Source organism: Cervus canadensis, chromosome 31 (assembly GCF_019320065.1).
Source record: "Cervus canadensis isolate Bull #8, Minnesota chromosome 31, ASM1932006v1, whole genome shotgun sequence".
Lineage (NCBI taxonomy): Eukaryota > Metazoa > Chordata > Mammalia > Artiodactyla > Cervidae > Cervus > Cervus canadensis.
In genome coordinates this window covers 13,825,202-13,849,138 of record NC_057416.1, presented here as the reverse complement: position 1 = coordinate 13,849,138, position 23,937 = coordinate 13,825,202, and the positions used below count along the sequence as shown (strand labels likewise).

General features: G+C 41.3%; 1 protein-coding gene across 2 annotated transcripts; it reads left to right on the top strand.

Moving 5' to 3' along the window:
- Window positions 1-33: 33 nt before the first annotated feature.
- On the top strand, window positions 34-21,916 carry CASP3 (caspase 3). Of its 2 annotated transcripts, none has more exons than XM_043454364.1 (7): window positions 34-164; window positions 11,796-11,864; window positions 13,299-13,420; window positions 17,208-17,336; window positions 17,647-17,822; window positions 18,167-18,287; window positions 19,580-21,916. In XM_043454364.1, exons 2-7 carry the CDS (start codon window positions 11,812-11,814, stop codon window positions 19,801-19,803), a joined length of 825 nt encoding a protein of 274 aa, XP_043310299.1. In that variant the 5' UTR covers window positions 34-164; window positions 11,796-11,811; the 3' UTR covers window positions 19,804-21,916. The 2 variants fall into 2 exon arrangements, with proteins under 2 accessions (XP_043310299.1, XP_043310298.1); XM_043454363.1 differs by having other exon boundaries at window positions 13,296-13,420.
- The last annotated feature ends 2,021 nt before the right edge of the window (window positions 21,917-23,937 follow it).

Here is a 23,937-nt window from a genome sequence, read left to right as displayed (position 1 = left end):
CGTGTCGACGCTAAACGGAGCCCTCAAAACAGAGGGGCGGGCAAGGGGCGGGCGACGGGCGGGGCCGAGGGCGGGGTCTACTCTGAGGCTCGTTTCTGAGCGCGGCTGCGGCGGAAGCAGACCAGGAGTGGAGTCCAGCAGAGCTGTAGCGAGGTGGTTGAACGGTGAGTGATATCCTCCAGGTGTCGCGCCGTCAGTCCTGGGCTGGTTCCCTCCACCACCACCCCCCGCCCCCAAGCCCAGCGCCTGCCCTGGGGATCTGCACCGGCCTGCAGCTACCCCGAGGAAGAGACAGAGGATACGGGCACGATCCGGCGACGGATCCTTTGTTTTGCCACGACGGCGAGGGCGGGAACTAGCGCTGAAGCCCGCAGATGCAGAGACTCCGGGCCGGGGCGGGGGACTGGAGGCCGGGCCGGGGGACAGTGATCCGGATGCAGGAGCCGAGCCCCGGGGGACCGAGAGGATTGAGCCGAGGATCTAGAGGCTGGGTCGGGGGATGGCGGGAGACCGGCCGGACAGCGGGAGGCTGGGGAGCGGAGACCTGGCCGCAGACGCCGAGCCCGGGGGACTGGTGGCCTTGCCGAGAATGGGAGGTGGGGGGAGGGTCGGGAGACCCGGTCGGGACGCTGAAGCCTGGTAGCAGGAGGCTTGACCCGGGTGGATGAGCTGGGGGAGGAGAGGCGCGGGGAGGCCAGGCGGGAGCGCCGAGGCCGAGTGGTAGGAGGTGGGACCCGGGAGCGGGAGGCAGAGGAAATCGCAGGCTGAAATTTGAATAGGAAAGGGGGTGAGGAAGATGAGAGCGGAGACGAGATGACCTGAGGGCAGGAGCCTGGCTGGCGCTGTTTCCGAGTCTTTGGCCCTCGGGACTTATCCTCAGGTTAGGATAAGTTAGGTTTCAGGTGAGGGTTTGGTCTCTGCTGCCTTTGTCTAGATTTTTTTTTCAGGTTGAGATGGTTGACTCTGCTTTTCAAAGAGGTGATTTCAAGTGCGTCCGACTCTTTGCGACCCCATGGACTGTATAGCCCTCCAAGCTCCTTGATCTAGGGGATTCTCCAGGCAAGAACACTGGAGTGGGTTGCCATTTCCTCCTCCAAGAGATCTTCCCGACCCAGGGATGGAACCTGCCTCTCCTGCATTGGCAGGCGGATTCTCTACCACTTAGCCACCTGGGAAGTCCCAGTTTCAAGTATTAAACTCCTCTTCATTTTCAGACCTGAAGGCTTACATGAATCCTTCTAGCTCATGCTGATGACTATTTTTCCTGGCCCAAATCCCTTAGGCTGTGAAATTCCCAGGTCTCCTGCATCGCAGGCTCTTTAAACGTCTGAATCACTTAAGGAAGGAAGCCCATGTGAAATCCCCTTAGCCAAAGTTGAAAAAGAGTTCCTTAGTCACTCTTGTTTCCAGTGGGTCTGCTGTCAAACCTTACTTCCCAAGGCAGCAGCCTCTTGCCCAGTTCTCACTATGTGACTCCCACGCCAAAAAACTAGGAACCAACCTTCTCAGCTAACTCTCCTGGCTTCTCCAGTTAGCGGCCAAACCTCTTAGACCTCCTAAAATCCACTGGATCTGGCCTTTTCTCTCCATCTCAGATGCAAGCCACCCTAAGTGCTCACCTGGCTATAGGAGCCTCCTCATTGGCCTCCATTATGTCCATGTCCTCTGCCCCTCTCCAGTCGCTGAGGAATCTTACAAAATAAAAATCCAGAAAGCTGTTCCTTTGCCCGAAGGATAAATCCAGTCCCTTAACAGTTAACAAAGTCAAGCACAGGTTAGCTCCTTGGTCCACTCACATTCTGCACAGCCATGCTGATCTCAACAGCAACTATTTTCTTCCTCGAACTGTCTTGCATTCCCTCTGTCTTCCCATCACCACACCTTTTCTTGAGAAACTCCTATTGATGCTTATGTTCTGATTCAACATTTCAAGGTTAAGTATTCTGTATTCCTTTTGCATCTGCCTGGTCCTAAGAGGAAAAAGTCATATCCTTTGCAGTTGCTTTTTACATTCTCCTCTATTAGCTCCTGAGCAAATTCCACGCGGAACTCTGGCTTGTTATCTTGTTCCTTGTCTTTCTTGATATTCAGGGCCTGGTACAAATGAATGCCAATACTACAATATTATGCTTTTTTTATATATATATATATAATTACGCCCTATCTAGAAAAAAAAAATAAATGTATTCTAAGGTTACTTAGCAAATTATAATTAAATGATGCATACTAGAAAGGAATGGTAGAGGTGAAATACAGGAGTTTCTCTAACTGTGTGTGTATGCAGGATAGTGCCAAGCAAGCTGCATAGACCTGCCTGTGTCAAAATGCACTCTGCCACTTTGAATATGTTAGAGTTACGTGATCTCTAAGAATGAAATGTAAAAGCTTAAACCATCCCTACCCCAACCTGCTGTTTGAGCTTTGATTTTGCTTTGCTCTTTTGCAATGAAGGCTTTTGAAAGTTAGAATGTGTTTTAATGAATGAAGGAATGAACAGTTAGTTGGAGTGTAGCAATAAAACCTATTCCCAGTAAGAAAGAAAAGAAACATCTAGATTTGCTTTCGCAATCCTGAGAACAGAAGCCTAGCCTCCTTGTATTTTAAGAGACTAATCTGATAGAGGCAATTATAATTGATTTTAAGAGATTGACATCTGATAGAGGTAATTACAATGCTTCTTCACTGTTTTGCTTTCACACCTAATTTAACACAACTTCCTACTGCTTCAGCCCCTTCTGATGCTAAAAACCGGTCTTTCTGTGAATGGCATTAGGTCAGTTCTGGTGTCTAGTGTGAGTTCTTTAGGCTCTGCCTCCGAGATGGAAGCACTGGTGTTTGGATCTGAAAGCTGTAGAGTACTTAGACTGTTAGATACTGTTGTGTACACTTGTAACAAATCCAAATAAAAGGGAGGGGGATAGGTACTTGGCTGTCATAGAACCTGAGGCCACTTCCCAAAGGCAACACTTTCCTAGTTCATCCATAAATCAGGCAGCAGTTAATATACATACCTTGCAGGGTTATTATGAGGATAAAATGAGATAATGTCTGTGACAATGCTTTGTAAATCTCTATGTAATGTTATTAATTCTCCACCTATTTTGTTCTTCAAATTGCTTTCAGAGTATCTGCATTAGAGTAGAGTAAGATATAGTTCCCCTGGTGGCTCAGTGGTAAAGGATCCACCTCCCAATGCGGGAGATACAGGTTAGTTCCCTGAGTCGGGAAGATCCCCTGGAGGAGGAAATGGCAGCCCACTGCAGTATTCTTGCCTGGACAATCCCATGGACAGAGGAGCCTGACTGGCTACAGTCCATGGAGGCGCAGAGCGTCAGACACAGCTGAGCACGCACACACGATAAAGTTCTCTCTTTTGTGCTGTACATCGGCACCTGTCTTGTTGAGCCACTTTTGAATATAGTGAGCTTTGGGGCAGGTCACACACAGGGATAGATCTTATTCTCCATTGCTTCAAACACTCAGGGTTTATGACCCCTCCACACAGTTGGTGTTCAGTCAGTTGTCCTGGCACAAGTGAATCAACACACTGACCCTGGCTTTCGCAGTTTCAGACCTTCTCTGGCAGGTGGTTGTAAAACTGAATTGTTTCTACAGAGGAGTGATTCTCAGTGGGAGGGAGGAGGTCTTAAAGTTTATCTGTAATTTTTATAGAAGGCATCCCAGAGCCTTCATTCTAGGTTTATTTCATAATACTCAGGTCGGCAAGGACTTCCCATTTCTTCTTCTGCCCTTTCAGGGATACCATCTTAGGATGGGGCATCAGGTGAGGGGATGCAGGCCCTTGGCACTCAGTAAGCATGTGTCCGTTCTGGCTTGTGGCTTCGAGCAGTGGGGAGCCCTCCTGTCTGTCTTCCTGGTGGTATGGGCCTTTCCAGAGAAAAGGAAGGGATGGCTGTGTTTGTGTGGTACCACGGAACTTCGTTTCTTCTCTATTTAACTTTACTTGCCATGTGTGACTTTCCTCCTTTATCACAAAATAAATATTAACAATCTGACTTCACCAGGCCAAAGGACAGTATCCAGTTTGGTGATTCTTCCCAAAGAAATGCAGGGACCAGTTAGGAAATTATTTCAGTAAAAGCTCTTCACCAGCCCAAAGGAAAATATCCAGTTTGGTGATTCTTCCCAAAGAAATGCAGGGACCAGTTAGGAAATTATTTCTGTAAAAGCTCTAGGATGTCACAGCGGAAATCTCCACTTATCCAAACTATTGTGAAAAAAAGAAAATCTGGTTTCTCTTTCACTTACCAAATCTAGAAACATAAGTGCTTTTGAGATTTTTGTCCTCTCTCAGTTCGATTCAGTCGCTCAGTCCTGTCCGACTCTTTGCGGCCTCATGGACTGCAGCACGCTAGGCCTCCCAGTCCATCACCAACTCCCGGAGTTTAGTCAAACTCATGTCCATTGAGTTTGTGATGCCATCCAGCCATCTCATCCTCTGTTGTCCCCTCTCCTCCTGCCTTCAGTCTTTCCCAGCATCAGGGTCTTTCCAGTGAGTCAGCTCTTCGCATCAGGTGGCCAAAGCATTGGAGCTTCAGCATCAGTCCTTCAGCATTTGCCCTCTCTAATTGCTAATAAATGTAATCCCGATGTTTTTCAAGTTCCTTGGCCAAAGTACCAGCCACCTGTCTTGTCTGCAGGATCTGTAACCATATATGGAGCGGCAGCTCTCCTGCACCATTGTACTTGAAGGGACGTGAGCATATGTAGATTTTGGTATGGGGCGGCAAGGGTGGGGTGGGGAATGAAGGGAAGGTGGGTATCCTGGAGTGAATCCTCCACAGATACTGAAGAAGGACTGAATAATCTCCCCAGAAATCATAGCGAAAAGGCTTCACCTTTCCTTTAGAGACAAGCAGAGATATAGAAAAAACTGCTCGATGCTTAACATGAAAGTTATTCATATTTTGTAATTTTACTTTTAGAAGTAAATTACCCAGTGGCCCCCAAAACACCATAACCAGCATTTCTGTTTTCTTCATGAATTAGAGAAAGTATACTTTATAGCATTTCATTGTCCCTGTAGTCAGTTTCTATCATGTTATTTATGCTTTCTGTCTCAGTATTTCTAGGTTATGCATTTGTTTCCTTCCTTGAAATTAGTGATAGCATTACTCCTCCTAGGTGGTACTCAGTCATGTAGAAGTGAGGGAAGCTGACAGATCCTAGTTAGGACAGAGTCCTAAGTTACTTATCTGTTGTAAGCCTCAGTCAGCTGAACTATAAAAAACGGAAATCACTATGCCTCAAAGCATCGTTGGAAGTACCTTTAACTTTTTGAATCATCTGGCTCTTATAGCTTCGTTGGCAAGTGTTAAATGGATCTAGGAATTCAGAGACTTGATTATAAGAGTCAGGTCCAAAAAAAAAAAGAGTCAGGTCCCAGGCTGCCACCTGATAGCAACTGGTCTATCTTAGAACTTCCCTGGGACCTAAAATGTGTTCAGAAATTTATCATGAGCACCCTGAATTGATGGGAAGATTTATATACTCAGTACAGTAAGAGGCAATTAGTGTCAAGTCCATTGCTGTGCTACAATGTATTTTTAAGCCCCTATTCTATATTTTTCCTATTTATGTTTTGTCAAATGACAGTGTTCTAAGAACTGAAACTCCTTGTCATCATACAGGCCATTTTCCCCCCTTGGGGGACAATGTTTTTTATCCTTCTGAGATGAGATCACCACACCTAGAATAACTTATATTCAGCCAGGCATTCGCTAATGGAGATGAGGTCATGCTGAGTTTAACCCTTTTGTTTCCGCAGAAACCAAAGCTCTGCTCCCAAGAGTGTGGATTAGATGTTTTCATGTGGGAAAAGCAGATGGTGACAGGCAGAAAGCAAATGTCTGATGCAGTGAGGATTTTACTTACCATTATATAAATTTTCAATCGTCTATGAATAATAAAGGAACAAAATAATACCTTATAGTATTTGTTCCTGAGAAATCCTTATCAAATAGAAAAATCCTATTCTAAAAGAATTCAGGTGCTTTTTTTTTTCTTTCAGCCATCAAATACCTTATTGAAACAAAATTGTCTCTGACGTCTAATTTTGGAAATTATTAACTTCAGTTACTTATATTAAGGCTAATCTAGCTGAAACTTTTTTAACTTTTAAGAATGATTTGGTTAAAGAAAGTTGATTAAATGTATGAAAAGGAAGTTATTACTTGAAAGTCACCTTATATTTAGATGAAATCTTAACCATGGTGTGAACCAAGAAGCCAAACACAGTTGACTGTTGAACAACAGAGGGGACCCTCCCCACAGTTGAAAATCTGAATGTATAATTTATAGCAGGCACTTCATATCCACAGTTCCATGTCCGTGAATTTCAGCCAACCTTGGATGGTGTAATGCTGTAGATTTGCTATTTTAAAAAATCCACATGTAAGTGGACCTGTCCCGTTCAAACCCCAGTTGTTCAAGAGACAACTGTATTTTAAAACTCTGGAAAGCTGGCTGCTATGTAAATCTAAACCTCCTATTATCAGTCACAAGGATAGAATTGCTTTATCCCAGAGCTCTGTTGATGGCAAGAAATAAAAAACTGTTAGAAGTTAGTGTTTCAGTCCAATAATCACTGCGCTTTTTGCAGAAGTATTTGGTAAAAAGAACTTAAGGCCTTGATCATTGATGGAACGTAGCAGCATTTAGGGGTTCCTGAAATACAGTATTCCCCACATTTGGCGAACTTACTCAAACGGCCAGTTTGAGGCAAAACTCTGGAGCCAGAAAGACACTGGCAGGAGCTCTGGGTTCCCCTTCAGAAAATGATCTTTATTAAGTCTTGTTTTCCCATTCCACTGTGTTTTCACTCTGGATTTTCCACAGACTGGCTGGAAAGTCTTGAAATATAGATGATACTGTTTTCTCATGGATTACAATATAATATCAATAAACTATTTGTTATGTATCTGCCTACATTTCCACAATTGTTAACTACCCTGTACTGTTCTCTCAATTAATCAGATTAACCAAAACTTTATTTTTCAACCATGAGTAGATAATTATTTTGAGGTGCACTGAGGCAAGTTGGCCTCCATATTTCTGGTTCGAGGAAGTCTGAGATTTCTCTGTACCTAATAATACACATTTATTGTACATATGGAAGAAAAAGAGAAAGACAGGCTGGGACGTGGTCTACAGCAGTCAAGGAAATGTTGTTGCTTTCAGAAGAGTGCATGTTTGTGCATGTTCAGCTACTCAGGCGTGTTCAACCCTTTGTGACCCTTTTGGACTGTAGCCTCCCAGGCTTCTCTGTCCATGGGATTTTCATACTAGTAACCTACCCCTATTATTGCTTTTGAAACAGGGCTGAAAGTTGAAATTGGCTAGCACAGTACTGGTTGGTACAGTCCACCACTGTTGAAAGATATTATTTTATAAAATAATCTTTGTTACTATTTCCTAACTTTTTAAAAATGCAGATGTAGAAAAAATACAAAAATATTGAAGGGTAATTAAGTTGCCAGTAATCCCATCACCCAGAGATAGTTACTGTTAATAAACAGGTTAAAAGGTAAAGATGCTATATAATCAGTGTATTGGCTACATCGTGGCTTCACTATTTCTCTGTCCAAATTCTCAATATTTTGATGAGTAGTGCATATCCTTCCCCTTCTCTCTTCTCCCTAGTCTCTAGATTAGGGTTACTAGAGGAAGTAGGGCCAGCGAGAGGTTTTGTTTTAAACTGTGTTGAGCTGGAAATCTTTGCATCCTTAGGCTGCATTCTTAGCAGTGTAAGTTTCCTAGAGCAGACTTTAAGGCTTCTGTTGAGACATGGGGGGACATGTTGCCAACATGTCCTTAGGAGGTAATACCAATTTGTGTCCCTTCCACTCGAGTCTGGGAACACCTGTCTCATACACCTGTGCTAGATGTATGCATGGTTAGTTTTTGTATTACTTGGTAAAATGCATGGATAAGTACACATGAAGGGATAGATAGACAAATTTGGGGGTTTTTGTCGCAAAGTTTTCTAAATAAAGAGCAAATGGATGTGATCGCACGAGAAGTGCCTCATCCTCCTTGCATTCAGTTTACCAACCTTCATACTTTGTGCCACATAGTTTGTCTTCCTTGCATGACAGTGGATGAGCCCTCACTTGTTCTTATTGTTTAGTCGCCACGTCATGTCCAGTTCTTTGTGACCCCATGGACTGCAGTACACCAGGCATCCCTGTCCTTCACTCTCTCCCAGAGTTTGCCCAAACTCAAGTCCGTTGAGTTGGTGATGCCATCCAACCATCTCATCCTTTGTCATCTGCTTCTCCTCCTGCCCTCAATCTTTCCCAGCATCAGGGCCTTTTCCAATGAGTCAGCTCTTTGTATCAGGTGGCTAAAGGATTGGAGCTTCAGCTTCAACATCAGTCCTTCCAATGAATATTCCGGACTGATTTCCTTTAGGATGGACTGGTTGGATCTCCTTGCAGTCCAAGGGACTCTCAAAAGTCTTCTCCAGCACCGGAGTTCAAAAGCATCAATTCTTTGGCGCTCAGCGTTCGTTATGGTCCAACTCTCACACCCGTACATGACTACTGGAAATAGCTTTGACTAGACGGACGTTTGTGGGCAAAGTGATGTCTCTGATTTTTAATATGCTGTCTAGGTTTGTCACAGGTGTTCTTGTTCTTACCTGAGGCCAATACTTCTCTCTCCATATGTGAACTAGATTCACAGACTCTCATTCCTTCAAGAACTTTGATCTTTTTCTCCTCGTGCCTTATTAATTTCTCACTTTCTATGGATGATTCTCATCAGCATAAAATCATGCCTTAGATGGCTCGTCTTTAAAACCAAGCCAAACAAGAAGTGTCCTCTACTCCTGGTCCCACTTCAGCTATCATTCCCCCGTCTCTTGCCCCTTCATAGTAAAACTATGTTGACTTACTCATGTTGTGTTTATTCATTTTTTCTTTTCCCATTGTCTCCTCAACCCACTGCAGCAACATTGATCCTTTTAAAGTGTAATTTTCAAAAGGTATAAAACTTGGATGCTGTGTAAATATAAAATACATGTCAAATATCTTGTTCAATTAACTGATAATAGAACTAGTAGGATAAGACCAGTTCAAAGGAGACTTTGAACAACAAACATAAATGTAAATGGTTGGATATAATGAAATGCATTTGCTAGTAGAAGGGAAACTGGTTAATATCCTATAGGACAATAAAGTCTTATTTGAGAGGGTCATCTTTTCTGCAAGTTGAAAATTAATTACATCATTTCAAGACAAAATTTATTTTCACTGCTGTCAGTAAGAGTCATTTGCATGGCTTCCCTTTCTTGTGGCTTAACTTCCTACAAGTTGTAAAATAGCCTAGTCAGGAGGTCAGTCAAAAGAGGACACCCTGTACAAATGAACTTATCTACAAAACAGAGGCGGAGTTACAAACATAGAAAACGAAACTTATGATTACCAGGGGTAAAGGGCGGGGGCGGGAAGGATAAATGAGGAGATAGGGATTGACATACTCTGTGGTTAGCCTCTCAGTCATGTCCGACTCTTTGCAACCCTTTGGAAGGTAGCCCACCAGGCTCCTTTGTCCATGGGATTTTTCAGGCAGAATGCTGGACTGGGTTGCCATTTCCTCTTCCTCCAGGAGATATTCCTGACCCAGGGATCAAACCCACATCTCTTGTGTCTGCTGCATTGCAGGCAGCTTCTTTACCCGCTGAGCCATTGGGGAAACCCCATATACACACTATTGTTGAAGTCACTGAGTCGTGTCCAACTCTTTGCGACCCCATGGGACTGTAGCCTACCAGGCTCCTCAGTCCATGGAATTCTCCAGGCAAGAGTACTGGAGTGGGCCGCCATTGCCTTCTCCATATATACACACTACTATATATAAAATAGATAACTAATAAGGACCTATTATATAGCACAGGGAACTCTATTCAATATTCTGTGATAACCTATATAGGAAAAGAATCTAAAAAAGAATGGATATGTGTATATGTATAATTGATTCTCTTTGCTCTATACCTGAAACTAGCACAACACTGTAAATCACTTATATTCAAATTAAAAAAAATTTAAAATCTTAAAGGAAAAAAAACTATAAAATCAGATAATCCCTGAGCTTTCTCTGACGATTATGCCCAGCACCACCCTGATGCTGGGAAGGATTGAGGGCAGGAGAAGGGGACGACAGAGGATGAGATGGTTGGATGGCATCCCCAACTCAATGGACATGGGTTTGGGTAGATTCCGGGAGTTGGTGATGGACAGGGAGGCCTGGCGTGCTGCAGTTCATGGGGTTGCAAAGAGTCAGACACGACTGAGTGGCTGAACTGAATTGAACTGAACCCGAAAATAATATCCAATAATTTCTTTTGCCCATTTCTAAGTCTCGGACAATTTTTCTTGACAATCTCTACTGTCCCCATAACTTTCTTGCCTAAGCTAATGGTCTTCTGTCCCTCATCTGAACTGAACTTTTAGCAAGATTTGTAATGATGAAATGCTCATTGAAAGACTTCTACATACTTTGGTACACCCCAGTTACCTGATGTCCTCCCATCTCTTGTCCACTCTTGAGTCTCTGGCTGGCCCTGCTTCCTCTAGTAACCCTTTCGTTGTCAGGGTGCCCCAGTATGTCTCCAGCCCTGCTCTCTCCTTGAGTTCCAGACTCTTAATTACCTATATGCACTGTTCAACTCTAGTCCTAAGCTCCCTCCCTAGGAGGGAGTCTTGTTGATGGGGTATGTATTCTTTTAAGATTTGATTTTAGCATAAGAGTAAGGTTAAAAGTTCTGTTTAGATTGGAATTTTGAGATAGGCAGGGCTTCTAGAGGCTGGAGAAAGGTTATTGTCCCTGTTTTCCTATATGCTTTATTTAGGGAGGCAGATTGATGGTCGTAGGAAGTACCTTTTGCTTTTGGAAAACCAGAGACCTGGCAGAACTCCAGATAAATAGTGAGAGACTGGCTTCTTCCAAGGCAGCATGCGGGAGAGGGAAGAAGACCACCATCATTAGCTCTGTGGCTGCAGACGAAGTCATTGCATCACTAGGGGCTGGGTTTCCTGACTTTTCGGGTTGTTGGGAAGATAAAAGATAAGATGCCTAGCACAGCACCTGCGGTGTAATAAATGGTCAATAAGTGGTAGCTGCTTTGACTAGAAGGACTCATTCACTGTGGAAAGTAAGCAGAATTACCTGATGGAAGAATGGATGTAGGAACTGTAGTTTTTATTTCCAGGTTTCCTCAAGCCAGTCGAAGTGGGGTTCTCATGTCTAGTTGAAGAGTAAAGGTTTTGTGGAGGTTTGGAACTTGTGGCACTGAATCTCTTGGGAATCTAAGCATCATAAAATTGTGTTATGTGAGGTATACCATTGCAATGGGAAGTTTTCAGGTTTTCTTTTAACTCTGTTGAGCTGGAAGGCAGTTCTTAACTAATGACGGGATCTGTTGCAGTGGAAACAAGCTGCGATCTGTATTTTGATCTAGGGGAGCAGCCAAATGTAAAACTGTGTCAGGCTGCACACTTATCTGTGCTCTGCGTGCATTTCATAACTCAGTTAAAAAGGAAAGAGAGAAAAGGGCTACGTTGTGTGCACCTTTATAAAAGATTGTTGTTCTCAGGTTTGACTCAAAAAATCCTTGCACAGCAGAGGTAAAGCTGGGGCAGTGATGGTACCGCTAATGTGAAAATGTCCATAGAGCACATTTATTTAGAGAAATAATCATTGGCATAATTAATATAATGCCGTGATCTTAGAATGACTGATTTTGATTAACATCTATTTTCTTTATATTCTAGTAAATAAAAAATATCCATGGAGAACACTGAAAATTCAGTGGATTCAAAATCCACCAAAACTTCAGAGACGTGAGTATTTAGAAGGAATCTCATACCAGCAGAGGAGGGTGGGTGTGTGTAGTATGATACAGCAAACTCTGAGGAAGCAGAAAGAATTGGGGCTTTCAAACCAGAGAGGCCCAGATGACTTCTTACCTCATGTGACAGCTGTGTGACTCTACGCATGTTAACTTATCCTCTCTGATTCTCCTTAAAATAACACTTGGATAGAATATGGGGAGGTTGGAGGGGGCCTGACCTGTGGTTGGAGACCCCGCCCTAGTAGCAGGACGACCCTGGAGAGGCAGCTGTACCTTCTCGAATCTCCGCAGGATAAGAGGTTTTGTTTTGGGGGTTTTTTGGCCTCCTGTTTATGAGTTTTAAGGCTAAGGTAAAATGCGAGTTCTCAGTCTGGGGAATAATTGCCTGGTTATAGATTATCTTTCTCCCTTTTTTGTTTCCTTCCCAGTCTTCCTTTTTGGAATATTTTGCTTATTAATACTTCAATAACCAATAGATGGAGAAAGGGAAAAGATAAACACTCTTAATTTAATCCATGTCTGTTATTATCCCTTTGGGATCTCTTGTGGTACATTTAATTCTAAAAGTTTCTTTCTGAGGTACAGTATTATTGTTCTGGACCACCTAGGGAATTATAAATTAATTTTAGTACTAAACATTACTGTTTATAGCAGAGCTATTACCAGATTACTAATAAAGATTTTTGCAGTATTTGTTTAGCAAAGGAATTTGCCTAGAAATTAAACTATTGAAATGCAATCTCATTTTAGAGGGTTTTTTGGTGTTTTTCTTTTGCCTTTTTAAAAAACCCTTTTAAAGTTATTGACACATTTTCCTTACCTTTTCCTATCATACAGAGCGTAATTTACTACTTTAGTCTTTTTCCAACAATTTTTTTTTAAATTGCATAAAAATTGCATAAAAATTGAAATACTCCTAGGGTGAGTGTATGGGTACATGAACAATAGGTATTAGTGTTTGGTTATTGTTTCCTGGCCAGGTCAGGCGGTCAGGCTTGTAGACTGTTTCGATCAAGTTTTATTGAAAACTAGCCACCCCCATTTAATTTACATACTGTCCTGGGCCACTTTCAGCAGCTGGATGAGGTGGCTAAGTATAAAATGTACTTAGTGAATTTTTAATAAAATGTAAAGGAAAACAATGTAGAAATTAAAAGCATGAACCCTGTAGTTCAACAGATGCTTTCAGTCTTCTGTCTTACACGGGGTCTGCATAACTGTTAGCCTCTTAGTAATCACTTCCTTATCTGTGAAGTGGGGTTTTATGAAATTTTAGGGAGGAGAAGCCTGTTGCACACAACCCGGCAAATTATATTCAACAAATGTTAACTGTTCTTATGTGTTAGAGAAGTTTGTGTTCATGTGAATAGCAGCATTGGTCACGTCTCTCTTCGTAAACTGTTGTCTGATTTCCAAACAGAAGAATCTTACATGGAAGCAAATCGATGGACTCTGGAATATCCTTGGAAGAGAGATACAAAATGGATTATCCTGAAAGGGGTGTATGTATAATAATTAATAATAAGAACTTCCACAAAAATACTGGTATGTATCGTGATAGTTTTTAAGCCTTTACAAGTATTTGTACCATTTACATTTGGTATAGTATAAAAAAGCAGAATTCATGTTATTAATTAATAAACTAATGACATAGAATAGCCATGAAGTAAAAACAGAGCCAGGATCCTACCAGTCCTTCAATTCAACATGAACTCTTAAATCTTTGTATGATCAAAATCTCTCCCTCTTCTTTCTGTATGTTAACCTCTTCTGCCCTGACTTCTCTCTTTTTTTTTAATTTATTTTTCTTTTTGGCTGTACTGTGTCTTCATTGCTACGTTAGGGCTTTCTCTAATTGCAACTCGCAGGGGCTACTCTCTAGTTGTAGAGCATGCGGGCTTCAGTAGTTATGGCCCACAGGGCTTAGCTGCCCCATGATATGTGGGATCTTTCCAACCAGGGATTGAACCCTCGTGCAGATTCTTAGACCACCAGGGCAGGTGAAGGAAATGGCAATCCACTCCAGTATTCTAGCCTAGAGAATTCCGTGGACAGAGGAGCCTGGAGGGCTGCTGTCCATAGGGTCACATAGAGTTGGACACGACTGAAGCGTGTCCATGCTTAGCATGCATGCATTCATTGGAGAAGGAAATGGCAACCCACTCCAGGATTCTTGCCTGGAGAATCCCAGGGACGGAGGAGCCTGGTGGGCTGCCGGCTATGGGGTTGCACAGAGTCGGACACAACTTCAGCAACCTAGCAGTAGCAATAGCAGACCACCAGGGAAGTCCCAGGCCTGACTTCTGTGGAACCCTTGCTTCTTTATCTTCCTGCTCCTTCTTTCATGTTAACGGAAGGATCTCACCAAATAGTAAGGAGAAGTATTTTTCCTCTCCAGGAACTGTGTGAGGCACCTCACAGAAATCTTCTTTAATTCTTCTAGCAACCCTGAAAAGTAACTGCCATTAGTTACCGAAAGGTGAAGAGTCCTTGCACAGAGCCCCACAGATGGTTTAGTAGCTGGACCTCTCGGCCTTGGCGCGCCCGACCTCCAGCCGGAGCTGGGAATGCACCCCTTCACCTCCTGGGCCTTCATGTGTTCTGTTGGCTTTGTCTTCTTCCCCTGGAAAGAAGACAGACTGCCCACCTTAAAGAGACCTTATTTTTTATAAGCCTGCTGCCCCTTAAGCTTTGATCTGATTTTTGTCTCCTTCCCTAAGTCTTGAAAACGCGTGTTCTAAACTTGGCCTCATGTTTCCACTACCTCGACCGCTCTATAGAAATTGCTCTTAGGGTCACAATAGCCTGATCCCCAGATCCACGTCTCCGTCCCTGTGCATGTCTGGCTTGAATCTAATAGTATATTTCAGAGGTTTTTCCTTTTTTTTTAAGAGTATATGAAAAATAAAATCCCTCATGATCCTAAAAATGCTAATTAACATCCTACCGTATTACTTGTAAGTTTTCCTTAACAGTTCCTTTCAAAGTTAAATTTACCCATAACATGTAAGCAATATTCCTGCATATTCCATTTAATGTAATGTAAGCATTTTTTGTGTTGTTGTATAATTTTCATATCTGCTATTGTAATGATTATACAATGTCCCATTCCCGAAATATTGTGTTCACTTGACTTGCATAATTTGCCATATGAATCAACACTTTGGCTGTTCCTTCATTTTTTCACTTTTAAATTGGTACCGTGATTAACTCTGAATTGGCATATTAATCATATTAGAATTTTAATTAAATTAGAATCTCCTGATTCACTTTAAGAGGCTATCTATCATAATGCTGGTGAAAAGGGAAAGAAGTGAAATTACACTGGAAAAGTAAGCAGGATTGGGTGTTAGATTCATTATAAGGAATAAGGAAAGCGTAGTTGAAAATGAGTGTCTAAAACCGGCCCGTTTTTATTGCTTTTGGCTCTAAGTTGAGAGACCACCTTCAACCTTAGGTACTCTGCCTCACGTTGCTAATTATAATGGCCTCTTCCCACAGAATTCTCCATTGTTGAACTTATTGGGGTTTTGTTTTTTTCTTCCAGTTTTATTGAGATATAGTTGACACACAGCACTGCATAAATTTAAGGTGTGTGGCATGACTGGACTTCCATGCATCATGAAATGATGACCATAATAAGCTCAGTGAACAGCCATCATCTCATATAGATATAAAATTAAAGAAATAGAAAAAAGTTTTTTTCTTTGTGATAAGATCTTTTAGGATTTACTCTCTTAACAGTTTTCATGTATAACACACAGCATTGTTAGTTATGTTTATCGTGGGTACATTACAGCCCAAGTTTCCCAGGCAGCTCAGTAGTAGTGAACCCACCTGAGATGCAGGAGACATGGGTTTGATCCCTGTGTCAGAAAGATGCCCTGGAGACGGAAATGGCAACCCACTCCAGTATTCTTGCCTGGAGAAGCCCATGGACAAAGGAGCCTGGCCGGCCACAGTCCATGGGATCACAACGCAACTAAACAACAACAGCCGGAGTACTTACTTATCTTTAAAGGGGGTGGGGCATGTTGTTCTCCTCTCTCCCCGAACTACTTTGGCCCATAGTCTGACTTTACCTTTACAGTGAGCTCCTTTTCTGCTTTGAAATTTGAAGGTCGGGTTCTCAAAACCATCTCTGAGACAGCCTGGTGTTTTCTGTTCAACTACTAAGTAGCTCACAAACCAGGGCCAGAATTTAATGGCTTTGTCACACGAGTGAATGGTGTTCCCTGCCTTTTCCAATGTCAAAACCTTGATGAACTTACTTCTAATTTTGTAAAAATAATATATGGCGATAAGTTTCAGAAATTACAGATTAGCAAAAGAAAAAAATTTAAATCATTCATAATCACACCACTCAGAGACAATCAACAATAATTTGGAGCTGGATACATCTAGTTTTTTTTTTTTATTCATATGTGTTAAGTTTACTCAATTCTGGGTGCCTTCTCCCTGCTATGCCTAACACTTTAGATTTTTAAATCTGAGGGCATTGTTCAGTCTGTCCATACATGCATGTGGAAGGCGCTCTAAAGGGGTGAGGAAAGCCCAGGACTACGGGGTACAGGCCACACAGCAGCTACAGTGCCTTGTTCGAGTTCTCCTGGACTCTTCTGTGCTGTGGGTCCCACATCTCTGCAAATGAAGCCGGTCGTGATCATGGTTTCATGGTGGTCGGAAGGCTTAGAGGCTTTTGAACAGTGTTAATGTGGCCTAGTGGTTTGTTGGGGTTTTTTTTTGTTTCCCCTGAAAAGATATGATGAAACTACTGATTTATCTTAGAATTGTTGAAAACTTAAGAATCAAAGAAATAGTTCCTCTGAGTGTGTGAGGTATGTGTTGATATATATGTCTATGTATGGTGACGTGTCTGTGTTTGTGTATATTTATGTGTGTGTGTATAATTTTTTTCTTAAAAGTAGGATCCTTTTATTTTCTACTTTTTTTTTTTATAACAGTGACCATTTTCCTATGGCAAAATTTTGTCTATAAAATTTCAGTGGCAACATAGTATCTCATATTATAATTGAATTGTAATTTATTGAACCAAACCTCTCTTTTTAGGCATTTAAGTCATTTGTTTTTCACTATCTAAGCAGCTATGAAAAACATCTTTGTGACTGTAACACAGATAACAGATTATATAGTGAAGTGTCTTGTATACGAAGAAATAAAAGAAACTTTGTGTCACCTCTGTCAGAATATTGAATTTGCTTAGCATTTGAAAGGAAGAGTTTCTTGTGGATTGTGTGGATTCCTGAATAGTTTATTTCAAAGCAGTTTATCTTTTTTTTTTCATGCAATTAAAAGTAACTTTCTGTTCAAGGCATGGAATGTCGATCTGGTACAGACGTGGATGCAGCAAACATCATGGAAACCTTCATGAACTTGAAATATGAAGTCAGGATTAAAAATGATCTTACAAGTAAAGAAATGTTGGAATTAATGAGCAACGGTAAGAAATAATGAAAAGAATGACCTTCATTGTCCAATGTATATACAGTCTAGCTCTAACCTATATGAAAGTAAAGCATGAGAATTGTGAAACTAAACTACACAGTCCTACTCTATACATTTTATGAAAGTAAAACAAGTTATTCATACCAACTCCCTAGAGTAGTCTGAGGTGTGTTGCTCTGCCCCAAGCTGGGTTTGCACAATCTCTTAGTTCGGTTCTCAAATTTCTTCATCTTACTCCCATACAGTATATATGAAATTGTTGAATAAAATTGTATTGGTTTTTTTGTCTGTAAATGTTTTTCCAGTTTCTAAAGAAGACCATAGCAGAAGGAGCAGTTTTATTTGCGTACTTCTAAGCCATGGTGAAGAAGGAATCATTTTTGGAACAAATGGACCCGTCACTCTGAAAAAATTAGCAAGTTTCTTCAGAGGGGACTATTGCAGAAGTCTGACTGGAAAGCCCAAACTTTTCATTATTCAGGTAATAAATAACTGAGTGATTTGGTTATTGAGGCTTCATTAGGGATTAATTTACTCCATTGTGGATTATCCAAAGGATTTTTAAAATTTTTTTTCCTTGAAGCTACTAAACTATTAATACTTTTTTATTTATTTAAACCACCACTTAGGAGACATAACATAAACTTTAATTTTTAGACTTCTAGCAAAATGATTCTGAATAATTAACATCAGTTTTTACAGAGCCTTTGCATTTCTTAGGAATAAGTTACACATTTATGCATGTACACACATTTTTTTTTCCCAATAAATGTTTCTTTTCTTTTTTTCTGATTTTTAAATAGGTGTTTATTTTCTAACCTCCAGGCCTGCCGAGGCACAGAGCTGGACTGCGGCATCGAGACAGACAGTGGTGCTGAGGATGACATGGCCTGTCAGAAAATCCCGGTTGAGGCAGACTTCTTGTATGCATATTCTACAGCACCTGGTAAGAAACGTACAAATACTGAAATATGTAGATTTCAAACAATGAAGAGTGTGTTCCAAAGGCTGTAGGGATTTTGGTATCCGTAAAAAGCCACCGTGTCTGATTTTAGGGTACCCTAACCACAGAGAAGTCTCCAAAAGTTGTCTTTAGCCCAGTTTGACTAGAAAGTGCGCCCATGTAAGAAAGCGCCCTTACACAGCGTCATTCATGAACTTGACAACATGTGGAAACCATATGATAATTCAGGCCAAGTCAGAACTCCGCCCACTTCCTGAAACAGGAGAGAGGTGTGTTTTCCAGGAATTCTTTGGGAGGTAGGAAACTGAAAGTATAAACATGAATAGCATATGAGTGGGTAGAAGTGGAATGAGAGAAAAGAAGGTTAGAAACGATTTATGACTAGGTTATCAATCTCCGCTTTGTCTATGGTTGTATTACGCGTTATGCGTGTGTGCACTTGTCATCATAAAAATTAATATATAGTGATCATGTACTTGTTTACTCGTACAACTAACTCAGGTGTGTTTGGAAAGTTTGGAAATACAGGGCCAACGTATTTTTAAACAGTATTACATTTTTAAATATAGTCGATAGGATTTATTTTAACCTCCAGGCATCTTTCCAGTTCAGATTAAAAGCAATGGATCCAGGGACTTCTCGGTAGTCCAGTGGTTAAGACTTGATGCTTTCACTACTGTGGGCCCCGGTTCCATTCCCCAGTCCAGGAATTAGGTCCCCCAAGCCACTCAGCGTAGCCAAAAACACAGCAATGAATCCACTAGTTTATCTGGGAAAAGAACAATAAATACACTCTTTCCCCTTTTTGGACTTCTGAATATGCTATACTGTGTCTGTTATACACCATTCTGATGCCCTTGTAGACAAATTTAAGACCCTCAAATGTGTGTGCATACATAAGCAGGTTGTTTCTTGGATAAGCCAATCATCTCACTGCAACACCATGCTACTTATAATGATCCTTTTTTATTTCTTTGCTTTTGCATTTTCTGCCTATAAACCAGTTCTTCCCTATTGGAAGGGAAGCCCAGGAAGTAGAATTCTCACTCAGTGGTGCAGTTAGCCTGCAATTGTTTTCCTTGTCAAAAGCAGAGCTATATAAAAAACACCTACTTGGTTTTTGTTTTGTTTTCCCCTGGAACCAAAGTTATGGTATATTTTTCTTTTTATGGCTAATAATACCTATGCATGTTTATGTTGTTTTTACCTTCATGAATATGTCACAATTGATTAAATCAGCTGACATCAACTATCTGTTCTATTTTGCCCTATAGGTTACTTTTCCTGGCGAAACTCAAAGTACGGATCCTGGTTCATCCAGGCTCTTTGTGAGATGCTGAAAAAGTACTCTCACGAACGCGAGCTCATGCACATTCTTACTCGGGTTAACCGAAAGGTAGCGATAGAATATGAGTCCTTCTCCACTGATTCTGCTTTTCATGCAAAGAAACAGATTCCTTGTATTGTGTCTATGCTCACAAAAGATCTGTATTTCTAATCATTAAAGACACAGATGATTTTTGTTTTTGATTTGTATGCCAGGTGAGCAAACGGTGTAACTGGTACTATATTTTCCTCTCACTTCCAAATCTAACCTAATGACCCAGGTGATAACTTTGAAACATGCTGACTTCCTAGCAATAAAACTACTGTGCAGCTACCTCAAACACAATTGGGTAGTTGAGACTGAGTTTAATGAAGATGAAATAAAAATGGATCGTGGAAATCATTATGAGAAGAAAATGACTGTAAATTAGCACTTCTCTTAATTAGCAAGGTTTAGCGCCGATGCTATGCTACACATTTTCAAGCAATGATGGAAAAAGTTAAACACTGCAGTAGTGTATTTCAGTGATGTGGGTATGCCACTGTATCAGAGAACATGTGATGGTTTTTGTCAGACAACAGCAATGATGATGTGGAACGATGTATACTAGAACTTGGTGGTACATACGTGTCGTCTAAGCCTTGAAGACCTTGATCTTAAGACAATGGTATTTTTACATCACCTATTTGAGCTCATGGTTTTGTGATGTTTATGCTGAGCATGTCTTTGTTGTTTAAAAAAAAATCATGTTTTAGCATTGAAAAAGAACTAAATGTTTTACTTGGGAAGGTATGAGAAAACTAAGTTGACCCTTGAGGGTAAATGGAGGAATCATAAAGGGAGACAGATTGAGGACTATAAGGTGCTGAAATGCAACTCTTCGACCAGCTGCTGGGCCTCACATACCTGCAGAATATCTAAAATCTCTTCTGTCAAAACCTCAGACTTCGATCACACTGGTAAGAGCGTGAATTGAAGAAATTCTATAGGGACATACATACTAAAACACAACTTAAAGAATAAACAGTGAGGTATAAGAAAGAAAGAGTCAGCCAGTCAGTTGGGCACTCCATAATTAGAAGATGGCTTGAGCCTGACCAGGGACACTGCGCAGCTTCTGTGTGGTGAGGTCAGAGCCATAGATTACAGCTTCAGGAAAAAGAATGCGAGCTAGATTCTTCACAGCTGTGGGTGTGTGTGGAAGCTCCAAGAAAGTGAATCAGATTAAACTTCTGAACTGGAAATTTTCCAAAGATGGTTAGGGTCATCATAAAAATCCTAGCCCTCTAATTTTTATTTCAAATGATGGCTTTTAATTGGATGTTAAAGCGAATTCTTATCTGCCTTTCTGCAGATAGCCCATTTTATAAAATAGACTTGACATCACTACCTCTGAATATCAGTCCACTTCTTACTTGACACTGACGGGGAGAAGATCTGCAGTTTTCAGCTTATCAGGAATTGTGTAAATTAATGCTTAAGTACCTGAGTATGGTTTACAAGAGGCTTTGAGTGTTTGGGGAGAACTCTAAGATTTCTCTTTCCCCTTCATGGTTAACAAGGTCTCAGTCACCTTTGCTGTGTGTGGGCATGGATGTGCCCAAGTGTGCACCTGGCCACTGAACTTTGTCCAGGAGCTACCATACTCCTGAAGAACAAGTCCTGAATTCATTCCAGAACGTCCTTTTCTGCCATCCCTGAATGTCAGCCCGTAAAAGCAATTTCATTAGCATTCCCTCATTTTCCAGTATAAGCAGTAAATGTGGCCTGATGGTCTGGACCCTCATCCATCCTTTGCAGAAGATGGGAAAAAAAATCATAGCACTCTTGGCAGTAAAATTTCTGAGCATGTTAACTTTTATTCTGTTGATGTTTACAATCAAGGGAGAATGGTACAGTTGTGATTGTATACTTTTCTCTGAAATGAAAGGACCAGGGCACCCAGGACTTTAGCAGTCATCCAGTCTATTCTCCTTTGGCGCCCAGGGAAATTGAAGGCCCGAGATGGGACGCAGACCAGGGAGGTTCTGAGCCTCCTTGCTCAGAACCTTTTGCATCACTAACCCACTGGTTTTCAGTCTGACGTTTCCCGTGAGCCTTCTTGTGCTAAACAAAGGCACTCACATTTATAAATGAAAGCTCTTTGTTTTGATTGTGTCTGTAACTTTTTCTGAGTAAATGAAGCATGCTGTGGGATTGGAAGATATGTTCCTATGTGACAATTTTTTAAAAAGTGTGTTATTATGCATTTCTATTTCCAAATACAAATTTTAATTTAAAATGACCAATGTGTTCAAGTTTCTGTTATTGTTTCTGATGTGCTGCTAATTGAAGTTAAAATATTTTTAACCAAGAGCTTGATTTGGGAGGACCAATGACGATGCAACAGGACTGTTTAATCAAATACTTTGAGATGGTGGTAACTTACCAAATAGGGTAAGGAGCCTTCCTGTTCCCTCTAGGCCCCTCTCAGAAAGCCCTGTTTTCTAAAATTACATGATGCCAGGAAGGATACTAAGTTCTCACAAACCACAGCCCCTAAATATGACCATGTTTTTGTTTGTTTCCTTGCTTTGAATGGGGAGTAGCAGAGTATAAAGGCTATCGCTGAAATGAATCATTTTCCACCCATAAATTGTTAACAGGGCTAATAGGGGAGGAGGGTATAAAATAAACCATTGATGTTCCCCGATGGTCAGCTCTGGGAGAGGTGTTATGAGAGGGGAAGAATTTCCCTTTTTAGTTTACATCCTTAACAAAGGAATATAAGTGCAAACATGAGTGGTTTGCATTTCTTCTAATATTTCTGTAGTAAAGGTACATTACTTTTAAGTCAGAAAACTAAAATTCTCCTAATTGGGAATTAAGGGATTCCTGTTTCCAAGGAGTGGAGGGCAGCAGGAATGACTCCTTTAAGGCTGTTGCAGGAACTTCCTTGGTGATCCAGTGGCTAAGACTGTGCTAGGAGTGCAGAAGACGGAGGTTCAGTCCCTGGTTGGGGAACTAGGTCCTGTGTGCTACAACTGAGACCTGGGCATAGACACAAATTACTTTTTTAAGAAAGACTCTTTTAAATCTGTAGTTTTGTAGTCCATTGACAGTCGAGCCCATTCTTTGTTGTTGTTTAGTCACTAAGTCACGTCCAACTGTTTTGCAACCCCATGGGCAGTAGCCCTCCAGGCTCCTCGGTCCATGGGATTTCCTAGGCAAGAATACTGGAGTGCATTGCCATTTCCTTCTCCAGGGAATCTTCCCCACCGATCCAGGGATCAAACCCACATCTGCTGAATTGGCAGGCTGAAGCTTTACCACTGAGCCACCGGGAAACCCTGAGCCCATTCTAATCTCTGCTCAATAAAAAAGACTAAAAAAGACCAAGAACCGGATAGAAAAATGAACCAAGGGCCATGAACAGACAGTTCACAGAAAAAGACCAAATACCCTTTACACCTCAGAGGAAGAGATTAATCATCTTAATAAGAGAAATGCAAATTAAACTAAGGTATCATCCGTCACCTTGAGACTGACAAAAATCCTCAAGTTTGATAACACTATGTTGGCTGAGCTGTGGGGAAATGTATTCTCCCACCAGTAAGAGTGCAAAATGTGTGGGGGAGAATCCAGCAATAGCTGTCCAATCACTTACTCTTGAAGTAGCAAGCGCAGGTCTTGAAATTCAAACTAACCTGTCCACGTGTAAACGTATATACACAATTCATCGCAGCATTGTTTTAATGGTACGAAATGGCAGCAACCCAACTGTAAAAAAGATAAATCCACACAGTGGAACACAATTTGCTGTAAAACAGAATGAGGAGAATCCTCAAACGGATAGGCAAGGATCAGCATGTATGAGGAGGTGGGAAAGAATGAAACACAGAACACTATAGACAGTAAGATGTAGTTTGTATAAAAAAGGAATAGGGGTGGGAGGGTATAAGAATATGCATAAACTGAGGAAAGGATAAAGAAGATGTATGTATGTACACACACACACACACACACACACACACACACACACAATGGAATATTACTCGGCCATTAAAAAGAGTGAAAATGCCATTTGCAGCAATATGGATGGACCTAGAGATTATCATGCTGAGCGAAGTAAGGGAAACAGAAATAGTGAATGACATCCCGAATATGCAGAATCTAAAAAGAAATGATACAAATGAACATATTTACAAATAAAAACAGACTTAGAGAACCAACTTACAGTTGCCTGAAGGGGAGGGTGGGGGAAAGAGAGAGGTAGTTTCTGGTAGACACGTGCACACTGCTGTACTTAAAATGGATAGCCAACAA